Below are 17850 nucleotides of genomic sequence, written 5' to 3'. Positions count from 1 at the left end.
GCTCTGCCAGCAAAAACTGGCTCCTGAGCTCCGTTTCTGGCTGCGACAGCCTCTTGCAACCCTCTGCCAGTGAAAACGGAGCTCAGGAGGGCTACGCATGGTCCTCCCAGCCTCTTTTTGCTGTCAGAGACACCGTGGGCTGGTCCTTCGCTGTTTCCGGAGCAGCCCCATGGGCCAGATCTAAGCACCCTGCAGGCCATATCCAGCCCATGGGCCTTGAGTTTGACACTCTTGTTTTAGTAGTTTGCCTAAATCAGGGGTCTCCAACCTTGGCAACTTTAAGACTTGTGGGCTTCAACTCCCAGAATTTCTCAGCCAGCAAAGTCCACAAGTCTTAAAGTTGCCAAGGTTGAAGATCTCTGGCCTAAATGATGCCTAGGACCTTTGTCACCCTCCCTCTAAGGTTGCTGTAGAGAAGAAAAATAATGGAGCACCGAACTGAGCAAGCACAACAACAATTGGGCTTGTTACTTGAAAAGTGCAGCTGCCCACGGATTCTGTATCAGTTGGTTCCAGAATTTTTGAATTCCTTGAAAGTTTAGCCAATGCATAACATTCGTACTGATTTCCTGTATCTTAATATTTTTATGAATTCTCTTAAGGATTTACATTTTAAGGAGAATGCCTTGCCAGCAATCCCTATCATGAAATTAGCAGCAACTTCACATCAATGCAACGAATGCACTAACAGAAAAATTCTGAAGTGTGCTTACTTATGCATTTGTACACCACTTTTATATATTTTTGCTTCTGAGCAAGATCTGTATTTGCACCACTGGAAAATGAGTACAGTAGATTAAACAAATATCCTGGTCTCCCGATATAATTCCAAATGATAAAGTAGGGGGAAAAAATCAGTACAGGTATCCTCGGCTTATGACCAGAATTGAACCCAAAATTTCTGTTGTTAAGTGAAAAATTCATTAAGTGAGATTTGCCTGATTTTACAACCTTTCTTGCCACAGTTGTAAAGTGAATTACTGCAGCTGTTAAGTTAGTAACATGTTTGTTATGGTAACTGAATCTGGCTTCCCCATTGCCTTTCCTTGTTAGGTCACAAAAAGTGATCACATGATCCGAGAACACTGCAACCATCATAAATATGAGTCAGTTGCCAAGCATCTGGATTTTGATCACATGACCATGGGGAGGCTCCAATTGTCATAGGTATAAAAAATGGCCATAAGTCACTTTTTTCAATGCCATTGTAACTTTGAACAGTTACTAAACGAACTGTTTGTGTAAGTCCAGGACTACCTGTACACAGAAAGAAGATGATAATCACTGTTAGGCACCCTAATGGTGTGTGCAGGTGTCTGTCTGCCTCAGCATGCTTCCTGTCTTCATGCAATGGATGATTGAAAATATCTGCCTTTTTGAAAGACTCATTCTTGAAATCAGTTCTTCCATCTGATTATCCTCTAGAAAGCTGAACATAAAATATCCAGAATTTCCCAGTCAATATTGCCATCGTGTTCAGATTGGAAAAGTCTGTTCTTACTAGGAAACTAACTTTTGAGAAGGAGGAAAATAAATAGCAAAGACGTCTTGGAACTTACTTACTGTGTCATAGAAACCAATTTAAAGGGACTGTTTTTCTTGGCCAAACCAGTAAACTGGATTTTCTTTTCTTTCTTTTTGTTCTTCCCCTGAAGTTCTGTGGAGCTACTGTATGTCTCCATGAATATACAGATGTGAAATGATCCAGATCCCAGACATTTGTACTTTTTATATGTACACAGGACACAGACACCTGATACATAACTCCCAATTCTCCATTTTTTTCCCAAGCTATGAGACATAGAAGATGACTGTTATGATCAGACCTAGCATTCTTCATGTTTGCTTCGAGGTTATCTTCTCCAAAGTTTACTTGAGTTGGACCGTGTAATGCATGTTTAAAGTGGCTGCATAGCTTTCCAGGGAAGTGATAGACTTGCTACATAGGGAGGAGAAAATTATGCTCACGTTTATGGAAAACTACTGAGCTAATGCCCAACAAGTTTCTGAAAGCTCGGAATCCAGTGGAAGTCCACATTAGCCTTACTTCAATGGCAATTTCTTCACTACAAGCTCACTTTTCATAAACCCCTCCCCCCCACAAAGCTATAACATAAGACAGCTGATCTGGATCTTGGATTCTCAGCGGTCCCAATGCAATAGTCACTCCAAAGGAGGGGTTTCACACTGGACCTGGCTATTTCATCTTCTTCTAATCCTGGATAGATGCATGGTTTGGATAGGTGGGGTTAGGCAGAGTCTGATGCAAAACACACAAAAGGCAGACCCCTACTATACACTCTCTTGACATTTCTTTGAAAATCAATAGTTCAAGGTTGACTCAGCCTTCCGAGGTCATAAAATGAGGATCCAGATTGTTGGGGACAATATGCTGACATTGAAAATCACCCAGAGAGTGCTGTAAAGCACTATGCAGTGGTATATAAGTCTAAGTGCTGTTGCTATTGCTTTAACTCTCTGAATCTGGAAGGTTCTTGGCTGGGAAAAGCTGTGATAGATAACAGATTACATGTAATAGTTATGCACATGTAGTCAGCATTTGAGTGGCATCAAACATCTGCATCTAAAGTTAGAGGAGACTGCTGTTGTGTGAGGTCTGGTCCCTGAAAGTTTGTGGCAAATACAATGATGCAGTTCCAAAATGCCTATAATGTTAGCTCTTGATCACAGAACAAGAACTGCCAATCAACCAAGCAGCTGCAATGGATTTCCTGAAAAGGCAGAGCAGGATACAGAAAAGCAGATGCTGACTGGGGATGAGGGGAATAGTAGCCCAATACATCTGAGCTAGGAAAGGATTATTTAGGATGAGGCACATAAAAACCCTTTAAGAAATTATTCCTGTAACAGAACACCATGATTCTGCAGGAATAAAAAGACGTTCAATTTGCTGAACTTTGGTCCTGGCAAAACTTTCCTGTAAAGTTTTATATTATAATCAACAATGTATCTTCTAATTTCCACCATTTATGCCATGGGATGTGCTGGAGAGGGGTGGGGGAAGACAGCCAAGGCTATGGAACCAGTTATATAAAATTATTGGTGTTGCATGAATTAATTTTGTTTGCTTTTTCTAAAATCACTGGATTGGATTAATTGCAGGAAGAGAGTCATGTCGATCTATGATAGCAATAAATCAGGAGTCTGGTAGCACCAGTCATTTTTAATAGTCCAGACAAGTTAATGGGATTCTAGTTGCCCATTATTACTTAAGGGTAGTCTTAACATGACAAAACTCTGTATTAACCTATTGATTCCTCTGGAATGCTAAACATCTCTCCTACTGAAATAACTTTAAATTCCCCTCATTTCAGTGAGATATGTTTAGGCATTTGTTACAATCTGTGTTAAATAGCTTAGACCAAACTTAGTGCTTAACTTAGTGCTGGTTGTGTTAAAACTGCAAGAGAACAACTCAAAAGCTTCTTTATATGCTAACATTTAAGGAGGTTGTGAATCAGCGTCTGTGTGATGTCTGGGGGGAGGAGGGAGAGGGGTGCTGCCTAGGGCTTTCAAAAAAAAAAATACTGCTAGGTCTGCAAACTATCAAGCAACTATAAACAATTTCCTTCATAGGATTGTCATATGCGCTTAAGATACCAAGCTGGCATTTGGTAAGATCAATAAATATGAAGCATTTTTTTAATATTACGCTTCTTTCAAATAAATCTGTGTTCTGTACTGTATATATTTGTGTAAATATAATTGACATCATGTTTATTTCTTTGAAATACCTCAGCCTCATGTTGCTGGATAGTTTATAGTAGCATAAAAATAGGTGCATCGGTCACCGAGGAGGAAGAGAAGGAGCTGAGCTAACAACCTGCACAAATCATGAAAACCCAATTCTTTAAGTTAGTTTGGCTTTGGCATCTTTACAGCTTCCTTCCCTGCTGCTTGAATCTAACCAAGGTTTCTTGTATAATTCGAATTTCTGGGTTCCCCAGTAAACACCCCAAGAACTATGGCCAGGCCTAAAAAATGAGGCTTGCCTCTCTGCACTCCACCAACATGTCATGAGAGAAGGGAGAGAGGCCAGGTGGTATGTTGTTCTTTTTCCATAAAGCTTTTCTTTATTATTATTAATAATAATATTTTAAAATCCTCATAAATACTTGACTTGGCAAACCTGTCTCTTAGGAAGTGGTCATACAGATCTGAGGTAGAAAACCCGGTACAGACAATGTATCAAATTCACCCACATAGGTAGTTTAAATACATCCAACATAAAAACAAAGGGGATGGGAGGGGGGGCAAAAAAACGGGGAGGGAGAGAGGAGGACTTCGATGTATTGTTTATTTACATATTTTTAAAGCACTATAAGCACCGTCCAGCCCAAGGGAAGCATGGCTACGTCCCATGGATTTCAACGGGAGGGTTATGGTAATGTGCTTAACTCTCCCGCTGAAATCAATGGGTGGTTAGAAAGTGCTTAACGGTGGCCGACCGGGCACGTTTCCCGCCCCCTTCAGAAAAGCGGAAACCTCCGAGCGACCAGCCGCTGTGACTTCTGGAAGGCATTGCCGTTCCCGCGACAGCGCCCAGATCCAATCTCAGATCGACGACGGTACCGGTTTTAGCTGGATCAGCTGCAGAACCGACAGCCTGACGGGAACCTGCTCCGGGCGGCGCTTCTTCTGCACAGAGGCGCTGGGGCTGCAGGGAGGGTTGAAGAAGGCAGGGAAGGAACGGAGGCGGGTACCCAGACTCTTCGCCTACCTGGGCCGGCCGAAGAGAAAAGGATAGACCCCTCATCATGCGCGGGGCGGCACGGCCAGTGGTAGCTGGGGAGGGTGGTAGGGAAGGAGGTTGCCGCGGTGACGAAACGGGGGGGAAGCTGTTTGGATCGCTGCTTGGCGAAATCCAGGGACAGACGAAGAGCCCCGTTGCTGACCGAGGAACGGCGGTCCCGTGCTGCTCCCCCTTCTCCCTTCCTTCCGAGGAGAGGTGCCTAGACGGCTTTTCCGTTGCTCGTTAGAGTCCTCTCCTTCTCCAAGCACGGAAATCACAGCGGCGTCCCGGAAATCCAAGCAGACCGTTGGAAAGTCGCCTCTCCGCTTCTATCCACTTTTTCCAGGGCTGTGGGGTTTTGTTTTGTTTTAAAGAAGGGAAATCATCTCTGGCGCTTCGGACCTACGCGGAGGAAGACGCACCCTGGTACCGACAAATTTAAAACAGGGAGTGGGAGACACAAACGCTTGGCTTTCCGACGAGTTTCACAGAAAGTAGAGAGTTCCACAGACAATGAATCACGTGTGTATGAATAGGTTCGGATCCAAGTTCAGCCAAGGGCTTGCATGCTAGTTTTCGGCCTCGCCTCCTCCTTTTGTAGGGTTATTATAGTATCCTCCACCGCGGCTCCGACATTGCACAGGCCCTCCCGACGTTTCCATAGCAAATGAAGGGAAAAGCTGCACGGCTGCTCTTTGGCACGGCAGGAAAGAGGGAGAAGGCGAGCTGCGAAGAATCCCGCCGGGCCATCTCGTCGGGTTCGGTTTGCCACCGCAGTTATTAGATTCTTCTTTGTCGCAAACGGGAATTCCGGAGGGTCATTGATTCAGTTCCAGCGCCCAGACCTGCTGAGGCCACCCAGTCCTGCCCTTAAGCCTTTTTTCGCCTTGACCTAAAACATGAGAATATCCCACGGGCTGCTGCAGAAAAGTGAAAGGGGGGAGGGGGGAGAGAGAGACAAAAAACAGTTATTTTAAAAGAAAGCTTCGCCATGATTATCAGACGTGGGAATCGGAGAGGTGGAATACAAGAAAAAGCGATCCGTCTTTCTCAGCCTCGATCCAGCCCAAACGAAGGCGCCAATGGGAGGCATTTAAACCCAGGCTTAACTCCGGAGCAGAGGCCCATCGTCCTTAATCGGTATAAACACAGTAAGCCCGCACCTTAGCAGGCTACAAAAACAGGAGGCAGCGCCTGACTGCTTTTTGGTTACCTGATGCCTCTGTTTGCAATTTTCCCTCGAGAGGCTGTAAATAAGAACCCAGCGCTCTCCCGCTCTTTTGGAGTATTAGATTATCAGGAGGAAGGCAATAAATTCCTTGCCTTTATTAACTGCCTTTTTATAAATATCGAAGGCCGTGTTTGGTAAACCCAACTGGGCCTACTAAATTATGTTCCTTTATTAAGCCTCTAATTGCCAAGGCAGTTTCAGTAAAAGTTTGGGCAACAGCACTGAATAAATAAGAAAGTTTATACAGGCTCTTGGAAAATGTAAACGTAGAATGTTGAATATGTTTAAATTTTTAAAGAAAAAGAAAGGCTTATTTTTAAACAACTCATTTGCTGGATTTTGAAATGTGCTTTTTCAGTCCTTTCTTCCCCCTTATTTTTCCCCCCAAAGGTAATTCAAGAGATCTCAAACGGAATATAGTTCATTTAAAAGGGGTGGGGGGAGGCGAAATACTTCTCACCCGTTGCATACCTCAGTTGGGAATCTCCAGGCCTCGGGATCCCGAAATGGACAAGTGACAGTCGCTTCAAGTATGTATATAAAACACTATCGTACTATAAACGTATACAATGTATATAAATAATATACACAAAAAGCAGACCTGGTGAAAGAGCGATTAGGACTGATCTCTCCGTAATTGTATGAGCTTTGAGTGATACAACCTCAACAACAGGCAACACAGACTTACAAAATCAATCGCGGGTTTCGAACTTGATGCTTGTATTAGAATCTCATCCTCCTCAGTCAGCCAAGCTAACTGGAAAGGAAAAGGTTTGATCGTTGCCTTTCATATCCCAGGTCAAAAGCTGCATTTTCACCATTCCGGCAAAGCCATAGACAGCCGTAGACATTGGACAGAACAGTTTAGCAAAACACGGGACCAGGGTCTGTTTTGTTTAACGGAGGGAGAGGGGAAAAAAAGAAATCAAATCAAATCCGCAGAGAGCTTCGACTATTGTTTTGCTTGGAAAGACTCCACTTCTGTGAGCATATAAGTGTTGGTCGCAAATTGCAATGTGTGTATATATATGGGGGGGGGGGGGAGATTTTCCAGAAAAATATATCGGCAGCATTTAAAACAAAAACGGGGGAAAAAATCCATGCAGGGAACTTTGGACGAATTTTAAAACTTTTAATCTCCTTTGAAGCACTAAAACAAAGTCTTGGTGGCGGGTCCTACAGTGGGGAGTTTCGGCCGCACAGGAAAAAAAAAAAAGGGTAAAGCAAATGCAATGGCTTAAGAAGAAGTACAAAAAAAGAGTAAACGATTGTTGAGGTCCAAAAGTCTTAAGTTTGGCTAAAAAAACTTCAAGGATTGCATTACATCTTGTTTCCCCCCTCCCCCGTGTTAAATCTGACAGCTTTCCGACTTCGGAATCCACCTAGAAAATCCTCCCCTCTACCCCCAACCCCACTAAAAGTGAGGTCCATTCTTTAGGAAGAGCCCGGGAGAGAAAAGCTTTTCGCAATCTGTCAAAAGGAGTTTTCAAAAGCTTAGCAGTTTTAAGTCTTCTCTACCCATCTTATTCGGCAGAGACTCCGGCTGAGCCTAGCCCCACTTAATTCCGCGCAAGCAAGAGATACAGCAACGCCGTCTCCCTTCCGAGTGTTGTGGTGTCTTACTGGAGAACAAGGATTTGAGGTACGCTGGAAGCTTTCGGAGTAACCTCAAAACCGCACATCATCCCCAGTATTTCCGGCCCAAATGCATTTGTTGTGCAGATGCTGTGTCTGCATCGCAGGATGGCGGGCAACGCTTTGTGTTGCCAAATGTGCTGCATCATAAATCCTAGTTTCCTCGGTTTTCTGTCTAAGGACGATGGGAAAGGACGCCCTGAAAAAAATGTGGGGAGTTGGAGCTTCCAAGAGAGAGAAGGAGAAAAGGGGACGCTTTGTTGCAGCCTTTTGGGAACCTCATCCCGTTCTCTTCAATATTCTCCTCCATTTCGGTCCCGTTCCCCCATCTCTCTAAACATCGGCATCTCCAGCTCCCTCGGGTTTGTGCGGGCTGTAATTTTGAACAGAATTCGTTCCCAAAGAAATCACCTCGCGTGGGGGAAGAGACGTCGCCTTTCTCGAACGGAGAAGGCTTTGCTCCGCTGCCCGAGGCTTCGGGCGCTCAGGCAGGCGGAGCCGTCAGGCGCTTATCAACCACCTTGCAGAGGTCAATTCACCGAAAAGTGCCTTTGGGCAGGGAAAGTAGTGTCTCAGGAGCTCCCGCTTGCCACGCTTGAGCCCAGGGATTTCAGATGCTCCGTGCAAAAGGGCCAAGGTTGGACCAGCTCCGGCCTCTTCACCGCAGATTGTGAGGAAGAAAGAGACGCCTTTTCCGCCCCGAACCATGTGGGGCAGTTCGGCAGAAAAGGACCCTGGTCGCGCTAGCGCAGCTTGGAAGGTCCGGCTCCTTCTCGAAGGGAATTCACGAACAGAAGCGCCGCTTGGTTTCAGCCAAGGCTGCGCACGAGCCACTGGTTCTAGCTAGACGGCCCCGAACCTGGAGCGCTTCAAGCGCCTCTTAACACGCCACCTCGGCTACCGCTTCCTCGGCTTTCCCAAAGGGCATCGAGGTTGAAAGACCTGACCCAGAGGGGTTGGGGTAGTCACGTTTTTGGCAGCCCGAAATCTAATAAGGTGAGGCGAGGCGAGGCGGGGAACTTGTAGCGGGCAGGGGAAAGAATTTTGGTCCTGTAATCCTCTGCCCAGGGCTTTCCGGCTGCTCCCACGGAGCAGATTTACTGCAGAGCAAGCGGGTGCTGGACTGGGGCCATACTTGGCTATAAGTGGGGCTCACACAATACACTCACCTAGATTTAACTAGTTTTCAGGTTTTGTACAACATACCGAATAGTAAACTAATGGCCCCGGGCTGATTTGGCAGTATGAATCCACTGTAGTGCATTCATCCACTACAGAATCACTTCTCTGACGCAGGACTCAACGGGACTTTCAGCCTCTGCCTTGAAGATATTCCTTGCCACTGCTCCACGTTTGACCCAGAGGGCCTTAGAATCCTACATTCTTGAGCCACTCTTTCACTAAGTGCCTGGGAGCTGTAGCCTAACAGGGCTGAAGAACCCTCGGTGGCCGTTGAAGGAACTGGTGCTGCACAGCCTTCAGTGCCTAAGGAGATTACTGGCAGGATGAAACCACCAAGCGATGGGGAATTTTTGTACGTGTCTTAAGGAAACCAAAACCAAAAACCTGCCAAGACTGAAAGAGAGCACCTTTGCCTGGTGAATTCTCATAGAAATATTGCTGGTTGCAGAAATATTCTTTCCAGAGACAAAGGAAATTGGAGAAGAGGACTTCTGTGGCTGTGTTCACACAACAAGTTTAATCAGAGCTAAAGACTCTTAAATGTGGTGGAAAACTGCATTTCCACATGTTTCTTTTTTTAAAATATGACAGTATGTTGCAGGAACCCAGATGCATCAGCTACTTTATAATCCAACATATTGTAGGAAATTGTTAATTCAAGAACGAGCATAAACCTCATATATGGACTTTCTGTCTCTTTGGCTTTCCTTTTGCACTTACAGTCTTTTCACTCACTGAACATCTCCCAGCTACATCATTCCTCAATTCAAGAAGAACTTTTCTTCTGGGTCATGTCTCATGAAACATAAATAGGGGGCATAGGATTGGTCTCCAAGACTTTAAAAAAATCAGCATTCCAAGGTCATTAGAATGCTTAACCATATTCACTTGGAAATTAGTTCATGGGTTTTCTATTGCATCTTCAAAACCTTCAAAGATAAAAATGTGTGTGAGTGAGCTTTACTACTGGTTTTATAGGGTTGTAGATCACATGTATGGTCTAAGTTCATCCAATTCAGTTAAAACTGGTGAAATAAAAACCTAGCAGTTGTATTTGATAAACGTAGTAAATGTTAAGATTAGCGTCACTTCTTTTAATGTTTGGCTTATTGGACAAACGCAGTCTCCCCTTGTGTTAATCTAATATATGTGTATCCACAATTAAATAACTAGCTTATTTATGTAGCTGGTTCCCATACCTCCAAACAATACCACCAACCACCTCCAAAGTCACACTTCTGCCCTTTCTCCTGGAACTCCGGGGATCTGACATCCTTTATTGTTGGAAATGTGTAGTTCTCTATGGTTGCTCATCTGTAAATTTCATATAAATGGACCACAGTTTCATTTGGGTGGCCATTAAAATTTCATAGTGTTTACTTTCAAACTACAACAGAAGAATGATGGGGTGCTGAGTATCTTTACAAAATTCTCAAGTTGTTAAATGAATGTTTTTTAAAAAAGCTTGGTTTACAAAACACAATGCATCTCAAACAAGCAAATCACAATTTGGATTTACATGCTTTGTAAACAAAGTCAGTATCTAAGCACCAGGTTTAACTGTACTATTCAGACACAGCCACCACTATTGCAATAGCCAATACTATGGCTGTTTATGGAGATTCTCAATCATCCAGATCATGGTTGTCCCAACTATACTTTTTCCAAAAGGCAACTGGACTTTGTGTGCGTTTTTCCCCCCTCTCCTTTGAAAACGTTTCCTTTCTCATCCAAGAAGCTTCTTCAGTTCTTTGAAAGGGAAAGGTTTATAAAGGAAAGAAGGAAAAAAAACCAAAGAAAGTCCAATAGCCTTTCTGGGAAAAAAGCATCTTTGGGGAAATCTGTGGGTGGATAATGCCAAACCACCTGAAGCTGGGCAGGAAGCATATGCTGATATTTCCATCTCAAAGGTGCCACACGGGAAATAACAAAAGGGATTCCACTCTTTAAAAAAATAAATATATTGTTTTAAAACAATGTTATATCTAGTGCCATTCCACCGCCAAAGTGTTGGTTGGGATATTAGTTCTTTCAAAAAGACTAAGCAAATTTTGTAGCTTTGTCTTAACGAGGCCAGGGGATCAAATCTGGAATTTTGGGAGGCCTCTTCAAGACAGGAGTGAATGCAGAGGTGCCTCCCGCACACGTGTCAAGATCCCGATACCAGAGGACACACCCGCTCTTGGCAAACCGCGGCTTGTTTATGCGCTTGCTTTGACGGGTAGCGATTTGGAGGCGAGGTACCCACGTTCTGACCTACAATTAAGGACGCGATCTCCTCTAAGCGTATGCAGAGTGCCGACCAAAGTCTGCATCCTGCCGATCCTAAGAAAACGCCCTTCCCTCCAAGGCTCCGTGTGAGCATCATACATAGAATAGAACAGAATTCTTTATTGGCCAAGTGTGATTAGACACACAAGGAATTTGTCTTGGTGCATACGCTCTCGGTGTACATAAAAGAAAAGATACATTCATCAAGAATCATAAGGTACAACACTTAATGATAGACATAGGGAAACAGTCAATATAAATACATCTCCCTACCCCCCACCCCCCAAAAAATATTAAAAAATCCCGGATTCTTACCGGCTGCTCGCGCTTCCTCTTGGCGTCGCGGGGCTCGGCCTTCTTGAGCTCGGCCTTGAAGCCCTCGGCGGCCGGCCCGTCCTTGGCGAGCACCTCCATGAGGTAAGCGATGTAGCTGGTAGCCAAGCGCAGCGTCTTGATCTTGGAGAGCTTGGTGTCGGCCGGCACGTTGGGGATGCACTCGCGCAGCTCGGCGAAGGCGCTGTTCAGGCTCTCGGTGCGACGCCGCTCCTTGCGCGGGGCTCCAGGCGCCGGCCCGGCCCTCCGGCGCCCAGCCAGACGCCCGCCCAGCTCCGAGGGGCTGCTGCCGTAGGACGAAGAGGGAGAAGCCGAAGAAGCCAGCCCGGCCGCAGCGCACACCAGCTCCGGAGGCGGCGGAGGAGGAGGCTGAGGCGGCGGGGACAGCTCGGCCGACGCTGCGCTCAACAGCCAGCCCTGCGCGAAGGGCCGGTCGGACGCTGCCGCTGCCGCCGGGAAACATCGCGCCGGGGGCGGCGGTGGGGGCGGCCCGAAGAGAAACGGCTCGTGCAGCAAAGCGCTGTGCGGGTGGTGGTGCGGGTGGTGGTGGCCCTGGTAGCTCCCCACCACGTTCATGGCGAGTGCCTGGCGTTACGAAGCCATGAGCGGGCGAGCGGCCGCCTCCACACACCAGTCCCCGACCGGGCTTGTCCGCTCCGTTTAGCTCGCCGCCTCGGCCCTGCTCCGTTCCTTCCCCTCAGCTCGGCCTTTATACAGCGGCGGGGCTTTTGATGTCAGGGGGAAGGGAGGGGATTGGAGGAGAGGTGGGGGGGAGGAATAGGCGCGCGCACGCACGCACGGACGCACGCAAGCGTCCTGGCGGCGTCGAGGAGCTCACCCTTTCTGAAGCCGGACGCTCGGCCCGGCCCGGCCTAGGCCCGCCTATGAGCCGCTCTGGGCGGCCTTGTGCCCAAGCTCGGATCCCAGCTCCGAAGAAAAGAGCCCAGCGCTAAAATCAGCCTTGCCGGCTTTGCTTGCTCTGCTGGGGTGAAATAGCCCCGAGAGCCTCCTCCGCCTCTTCTTCCCCCCCCCTCCCTCCCAGGAAGAGTCCCTGGGTTGGAGAGCGAAAGGCGTTTGTCCCGAGCTGAAGCCTGACTGACCTTAAGGACTCGGTCTCGCATCGGATCGCCCCGCTTCCCCCGTTATCGGCTCTCTTCGCGGTGGGACCGCCAGAAACTGGTCGCTCCTCGAAGGCTGCGTCGAGGGGCCAGAAAGCGAGATACCTCGGCAGATCCCGGCCTCTGCTTCCCCGCTGGGAAGCGGATCGGCAGGGCAGGCATCACCCGCGCCGCTTCCTTACCGAAGCGACCTTTCCTGGCGAGGCAGGCTGCGTCTCTGTGTTGTGGGGGGTTTTTTGGTAAGGAGACTTCTCAGCAGCCCCGTCTCCATCGAGTGGTCGGGTGATTCTCCCGGAGAACTAGGCTGTTGATCGCAAGCCTCAGAGGGATACTTCGAAATTGCCCCAAAAGAATAATAATAAAAGACGAGAGAGGGTTGTTCTAACCTGCAGGGATTTAATACTGTACGGTACTTCTTTTATTTTCTTGGACTTTCACTTATCCCCGAAATCAATCCACATCTACGTTCGCTGAAGATGGTTGTATTTCAGGACAATCTAATTTCACTACGTTATCAGACCAAGGGGAGAGGGGGGATATTTCAAATAGTATATCAAATAGTATACCAAATAGTATATGTTCCAGATTTCTGACTTCTTAAATTCTTTTGATCTTGTGTGGGAGAGCTTTCCACCAGATCTGAACAGTACTTTGCTTGAGGTAACTCCTCCAAGTTTTGCAGTAGAGGTTGAGGCTTTATCCTTATTGTCAATGGGGCTCTGTTGTCTTAGGCATTAGGTGAGGAAAATGTGTTTCTTATTACTCCTAATCTGAGCCTGAAATTTTCCTCTTCCAGCCTTTAGGAAGAAGGAGGAATTAAAATTTGGGCTGGAAAAAGTTTGTAAACCTGAGGAAAGGTGAAATCCATGGTGTTCACTCTGAAAAAGGAAAAGAGAAAATCAATGGCCATTGATTAAGAGATTACTTTTATTAGTGCAATGGAAGGTTTAAATGTTAATATGCAAGATTTCAGGGATCCAATAATTCATCATAAAGAGATAATCTTTGTTACCTTGAAAACATTAGATTTAGGGTGCAATTATCTGCCCACTTTCCTAAACGTGGAGGGGGAAAAAAAAGCTCAACTGGACATTGAGTGGTTCTCCGAGGAACTGCCTTGATGAAGGGCAAGGGCAGACAACAAAGTAGGCAGTGAGGTCCAATAGTTATTAGAATATTAATGTTTCTGGTCTGTATAATTCCGGTGCCTTGTATGGAGTAGAGAATAAACACTGAAAACAAACCAACAGTCACAAAGTAATTTTAGTGGAGCACTTTTAGTCAATTTTATTAGAAATGATCAATCAGGCTGCAAAATTGGTACACCATTCATACAACGCACTTTTTTATAACACTTTTTTATGAACAGAACAAATACCAAATACTTCCTGCATCTTCTCCTGTTCACAAAGTCATAACCAACTAGGAACAAATCTATAATACTGTACACAGCAGTCAGAAATAAATCTAATTACAATCAAAAGGGTTACTTCCTGTAATGCGGGCGCAGACATTACTACAGTAGGAAAATCCAGACTGGAACATACTTTATCATGTTTGTGGACATGTGAAATTTGGATGATTCCCTGAGTCACTCTTTATTCTTGGCATTCTGGACTGAAATAACACGGGTTTATAACAGGTCTGAATTCATTTTCTACGGTAGGTAAGTGAAATTGTCTTGTGCAAGGCATTTCTGTGCCTCAATGTCACTGTTTAGAATTCTCTGTGTATCAACCATGCTGCTTCTCTCATCACAGATGATGTTTTCTATTAAAAACAGAACTAGAAAATAGATCAGGAGAGAGAGAGAAAGAGAGAAGAAAATCAAGATGGAATGGGGGGGAAAAATGATCAAATGGACCAGTAATCAGTCCGCTCACCCCACACCCACCTCTAACTTTCATTTGTCTGCAGCAAGTTTATTTTTTTAGCTGGTGGACCTTTGTTTTTGTTTTTCTCTGCTGGAGCACTAACCAAGCCAAAATTTCTCTTTTCTGGACCAGCTTCCAAGAGAGTGTAATGAATATGTCTGCATTGGAAGTGGCAAAACCGTCTTCTCCAGCTGCAGAAGCCCACCAAATGCATTGATTCATCATTCCTACTAGCTCCTTTAAGGTTTGGAAAGGAGTAGGGATTGTGGAAAGCATAAAACAGACTTCAACCCAATATTTCTGGAGGAAACTGCATGGCATTGCATTCTGCTTCCAGTGGTGCTTGGCCGCCATCTCTGTTAGTCCATTTACTGCCCTCCAGGAAAATTGAAGTGTGCACTGGTTGAGGGTTATGGGGGCTGTAATCCAATGTATCTGGAGTGAATGCGATTGGAGGACATTTCAATAGCACAGGCATTAGAAAAAGAGAGATCCAAATCTGTTGGTAGATCTCTGAACAGGCGACTCCAAGGGTGATTCCAGAATAATTAACATTAACTGGAAAGAAAAATAAAATTTACCTGGGGTAACCAGGTAGCCCTTTGCTTTGAGAGCTTAACAATTTTGTGGTGTAATTATTTATTCGTTGTTGTATAGCTTTCAACCTTCATCCTGAACAACCTCATTGTGTGATTTTGGATACAAATAGGCCAAATCCTTAATGTTTTGATCGATAGTCCTCTCCTCCCAGATTGGGGGTGGAGAAATGCTGTCCCGAATCCCCTCGGATCTCCTGAAAGGTTAGTTCCCATCAGCGATTTAGAGCTTCTTCTACCTTTGGAATCTGACCAGTCCTGAATTTTCAGCATTTGAGCAAAGAGACAGGAAAGAAGCAGCCGGATACAATTCGCAGGGCAATTTTTCCAAGCCAGTCAATAGGGACATTTACCTTTTGGAGAGTATTCAAGGGGACCAGCAAGCTCCTCCCCCGCTTTCAAAGCGTTTGCTCTCCCCCACCCCTTACCCCCACTCCCCCACTGCCCTGTTTCGAGCTCTCCTTTAATAGGATACTATATACAATTATATTCAAACTTCTGAGCCTGGGCGACACAATTCTGAGCCGAGCATTGCCATTTCGGGATATGTTCCCTGTCTCCCTTATGTTTTATGTTTCTCTCCCCCACACGTGCCACAGCTAGATCTCAGAAGACCTTGTTCCGAGAAAGGCGTCGCGAGGTGAAATTCGTTTTCATGGTTCGGAGCGAAGGAACAGTAAGCGAAGCCGCGCGTCTTCGCCTCTGTCCTACCCAATATTCCACTCTCGCCTCCCCCCCCCCGGATTAAGGCTCACTGGTGCCCTAAACACTGACAAATCTTGGTGTCCCCCTCCTTTGTACATACTGTACAAAGCTGCTTTGTTTTTATTTTTTTTTAATTTCTCAACTTTATGGTGCCTCCTTTGGGCCTGGTGCCCTAAGCACTTGCTTAGTCTGCTTAATGGTTAATACACCACTGCCCCCCACCCCGCACTTTCCTGTTTGGGAGGGGCATGTCGGGTGCCCCCCATTGCGAGATCACGAGAATCCGTGAGTGCTGCTCCCAGAGCCCCCTTTTGCACCAGGGCTGTTTCTGCCAGTGGCCCTTTCGCCTGCTGCTCCCAGAGCCCCCTTTTGCACCAGGGCTGTTTCTGCCAGTGGCCCTTTCGCCGTTGCTTGGCAGAGTGATCCGTAAGGAGGTGGGAGAGAAGAAAGATCGCCTTGAGCAGTCCTGGGCTCAAAAAGTCTACCGATCCCGTGCCCAACTCTGTAAAGTCTGCTGGAGTGCCGTTCGGACAGTGTCGGGGAAACCCCCGTAGTCTGTATTTCCTCTGCCAAATGTGATTCAGAGAGGAAAGTGCCGCCGGCCTAACCTTAGATGCCATTACAGCATCTGTATTCCAACACCAACACCACCCCAAACTCGTGCGCTGTCGCTGTACCTTGTGGCCGTGAGTTCCACAAGGGTGAATTCCTATGCTCTGGCTATGGTGATAAGACGATAAAAGCTTTGTTGGATTCTCCATCCTCGCCCCTTTTCGACGCCAAGATGCAACACGCCGAGCCCCTACGAAGTCGTGGAAAACCAGAGCGCCTCTGGATGTGGCCTAGAGGCCGTTTCCCGGAGGAACATCCTACTGGGCAAGATCGGGCCTGTTCCTCTTTAGGATATTTGATTCGTCTTCCTCTTACCGGTATGCCTACTACCCCTTCCATCCAGCCTCGTCTTCTTCCTCGGGGCTCTCAAGGACTCGACTTCCTTCGCCAACCTATTATTTTTCCCCCGTGATGCGGGGCCCTCCTGGCCAGGGAGAGACAGACAGACCAGAAGATGGGGGAAAGCTGGCGATACCTTGGAGGTGGGAGGGTGGGAGGTACGGTAGCGGCGAGCCTGGAGCCGGGCGGCTGGGACGAGTCGTCCCTCCGTGGGGGTGTGGATGGAGGCGACGCGGAGCTGCATTTCAGTCCCTTTCCCGGTCCCGTCTGGCCCACGCGAGCTCCGCAAAGTGACGACCAGAACTGAGCAGCGGGAGAGGTCCGGAGCTCAGCCGTCTCCCAAACAGCGGTGGCGGCAGCTTCGTCGCTCAGCGCTCCGTGAGTTCTCGGCTAGCCACTGGAAACCCCGCCCGGGCTTAGGTCAAGGACGCGCCACTTTGGGGGTTGTGTAGCTCAGCGAACCGTGCGTTAAAAAGATGGCAAATGTCAAGAGCTAAGCAACCGGGCACGGGTGCGCAATCAGAAGGAACCAAGAAATGGGTCTCGGAGGCAATATCAATCCATTTCTTGTCCTCCCCTCCCCGCAGCCGAATTATTTTTCATTCTACAAGTCTAATTAAGACTTCGGCAACAGTCCTGTTATTGTGACTGCTGCGGTATTTAAATGGGATTCTGGCCCTCTTGCGATCCTAATGCAAAAAAAAAAAAAAAAAAAAAATTCCCCGCCGGGATTCCACGAACGTCTCCCCTACCGCAGATACATTTGCTGCAAAACGGAATCATCGCCTTAGTTTCTTACAACAAAACTAACAAGGGAGCGATCCACAAGCCTGTTCGTTTCTAAGGCTAAGGTTTCAAAATAAATAAATAAATATGGTGAGCTTTCACTCTGAAATAACTCCAATTGTAGTGCTCGCTCCGATTCACATTCCCTCTCTCGCACGAAATTTTCCTGGAACGTTCCTAACCGTAATATGGTGGCATATAATGGGAGTAGATCATCTCGGTCTTTGGAAAAGGCTGCTGAACAAAACCGCGCAGCTGACTAAACCTGGGAGGACCTCAAGCCATAAAACAAATCCGATCGAACCTGTAGAAACGTTCTGCAGAAAATGTGGGCTTTGTGCTGCATTTTGTTGAAGGTGTGGGGTACAAATGCACCCCCCCCACACACACACAGTGGAGCACTTGAAAGGGAATT

The 17850-nt window shown here is 46.6% G+C and overlaps 1 protein-coding gene across 2 annotated transcripts; it reads right to left on the bottom strand.

Moving 5' to 3' along the window:
• Positions 1-3223: 3223 nt before the first annotated feature.
• Positions 3224-12074, bottom strand: HAND1 (heart and neural crest derivatives expressed 1). Of its 2 annotated transcripts, none has more exons than XM_070937191.1 (2): positions 11388-12074; positions 3224-5673 (listed from the first exon to the last, which is right to left on the bottom strand). In XM_070937191.1, the coding sequence occupies exons 1-2, from the start codon at positions 11979-11981 to the stop codon at positions 5572-5574; spliced, it is 696 nt and encodes a 231-aa protein (XP_070793292.1). In that variant the 5' UTR covers positions 11982-12074; the 3' UTR covers positions 3224-5571. The 2 variants fall into 2 exon arrangements, with proteins under 2 accessions (XP_070793292.1, XP_070793293.1); XM_070937192.1 differs by having other exon boundaries at positions 3224-5670.
• Positions 12075-17850: the final 5776 nt, after the last annotated feature.

This window comes from Pituophis catenifer, unplaced genomic scaffold (assembly GCF_029215685.1).
Source record: "Pituophis catenifer annectens isolate HBS135680 unplaced genomic scaffold, rPitCat1.0.hap2 SCAF_2, whole genome shotgun sequence".
Taxonomy (NCBI): domain Eukaryota; kingdom Metazoa; phylum Chordata; class Lepidosauria; order Squamata; family Colubridae; genus Pituophis; species Pituophis catenifer.
Note: the sequence above shows the minus strand (reverse complement) of the source record. Positions and strands in the feature narration are given on the sequence as shown.

Coding starts and splice junctions, on each gene's coding strand:
- HAND1 (XM_070937191.1), bottom strand. CDS start 11,981: ATGAACGTGGTGGGGAGCTACCAGGGCCACCACCACCCGCACCACCAC. Junction 5,674..11,387: donor AGAGGAAGCGCGAGCAGCCG/GTAAGAATCCGG, acceptor ACTTTTCTGCAG/CAGCCCGTGGGATATTCTCA.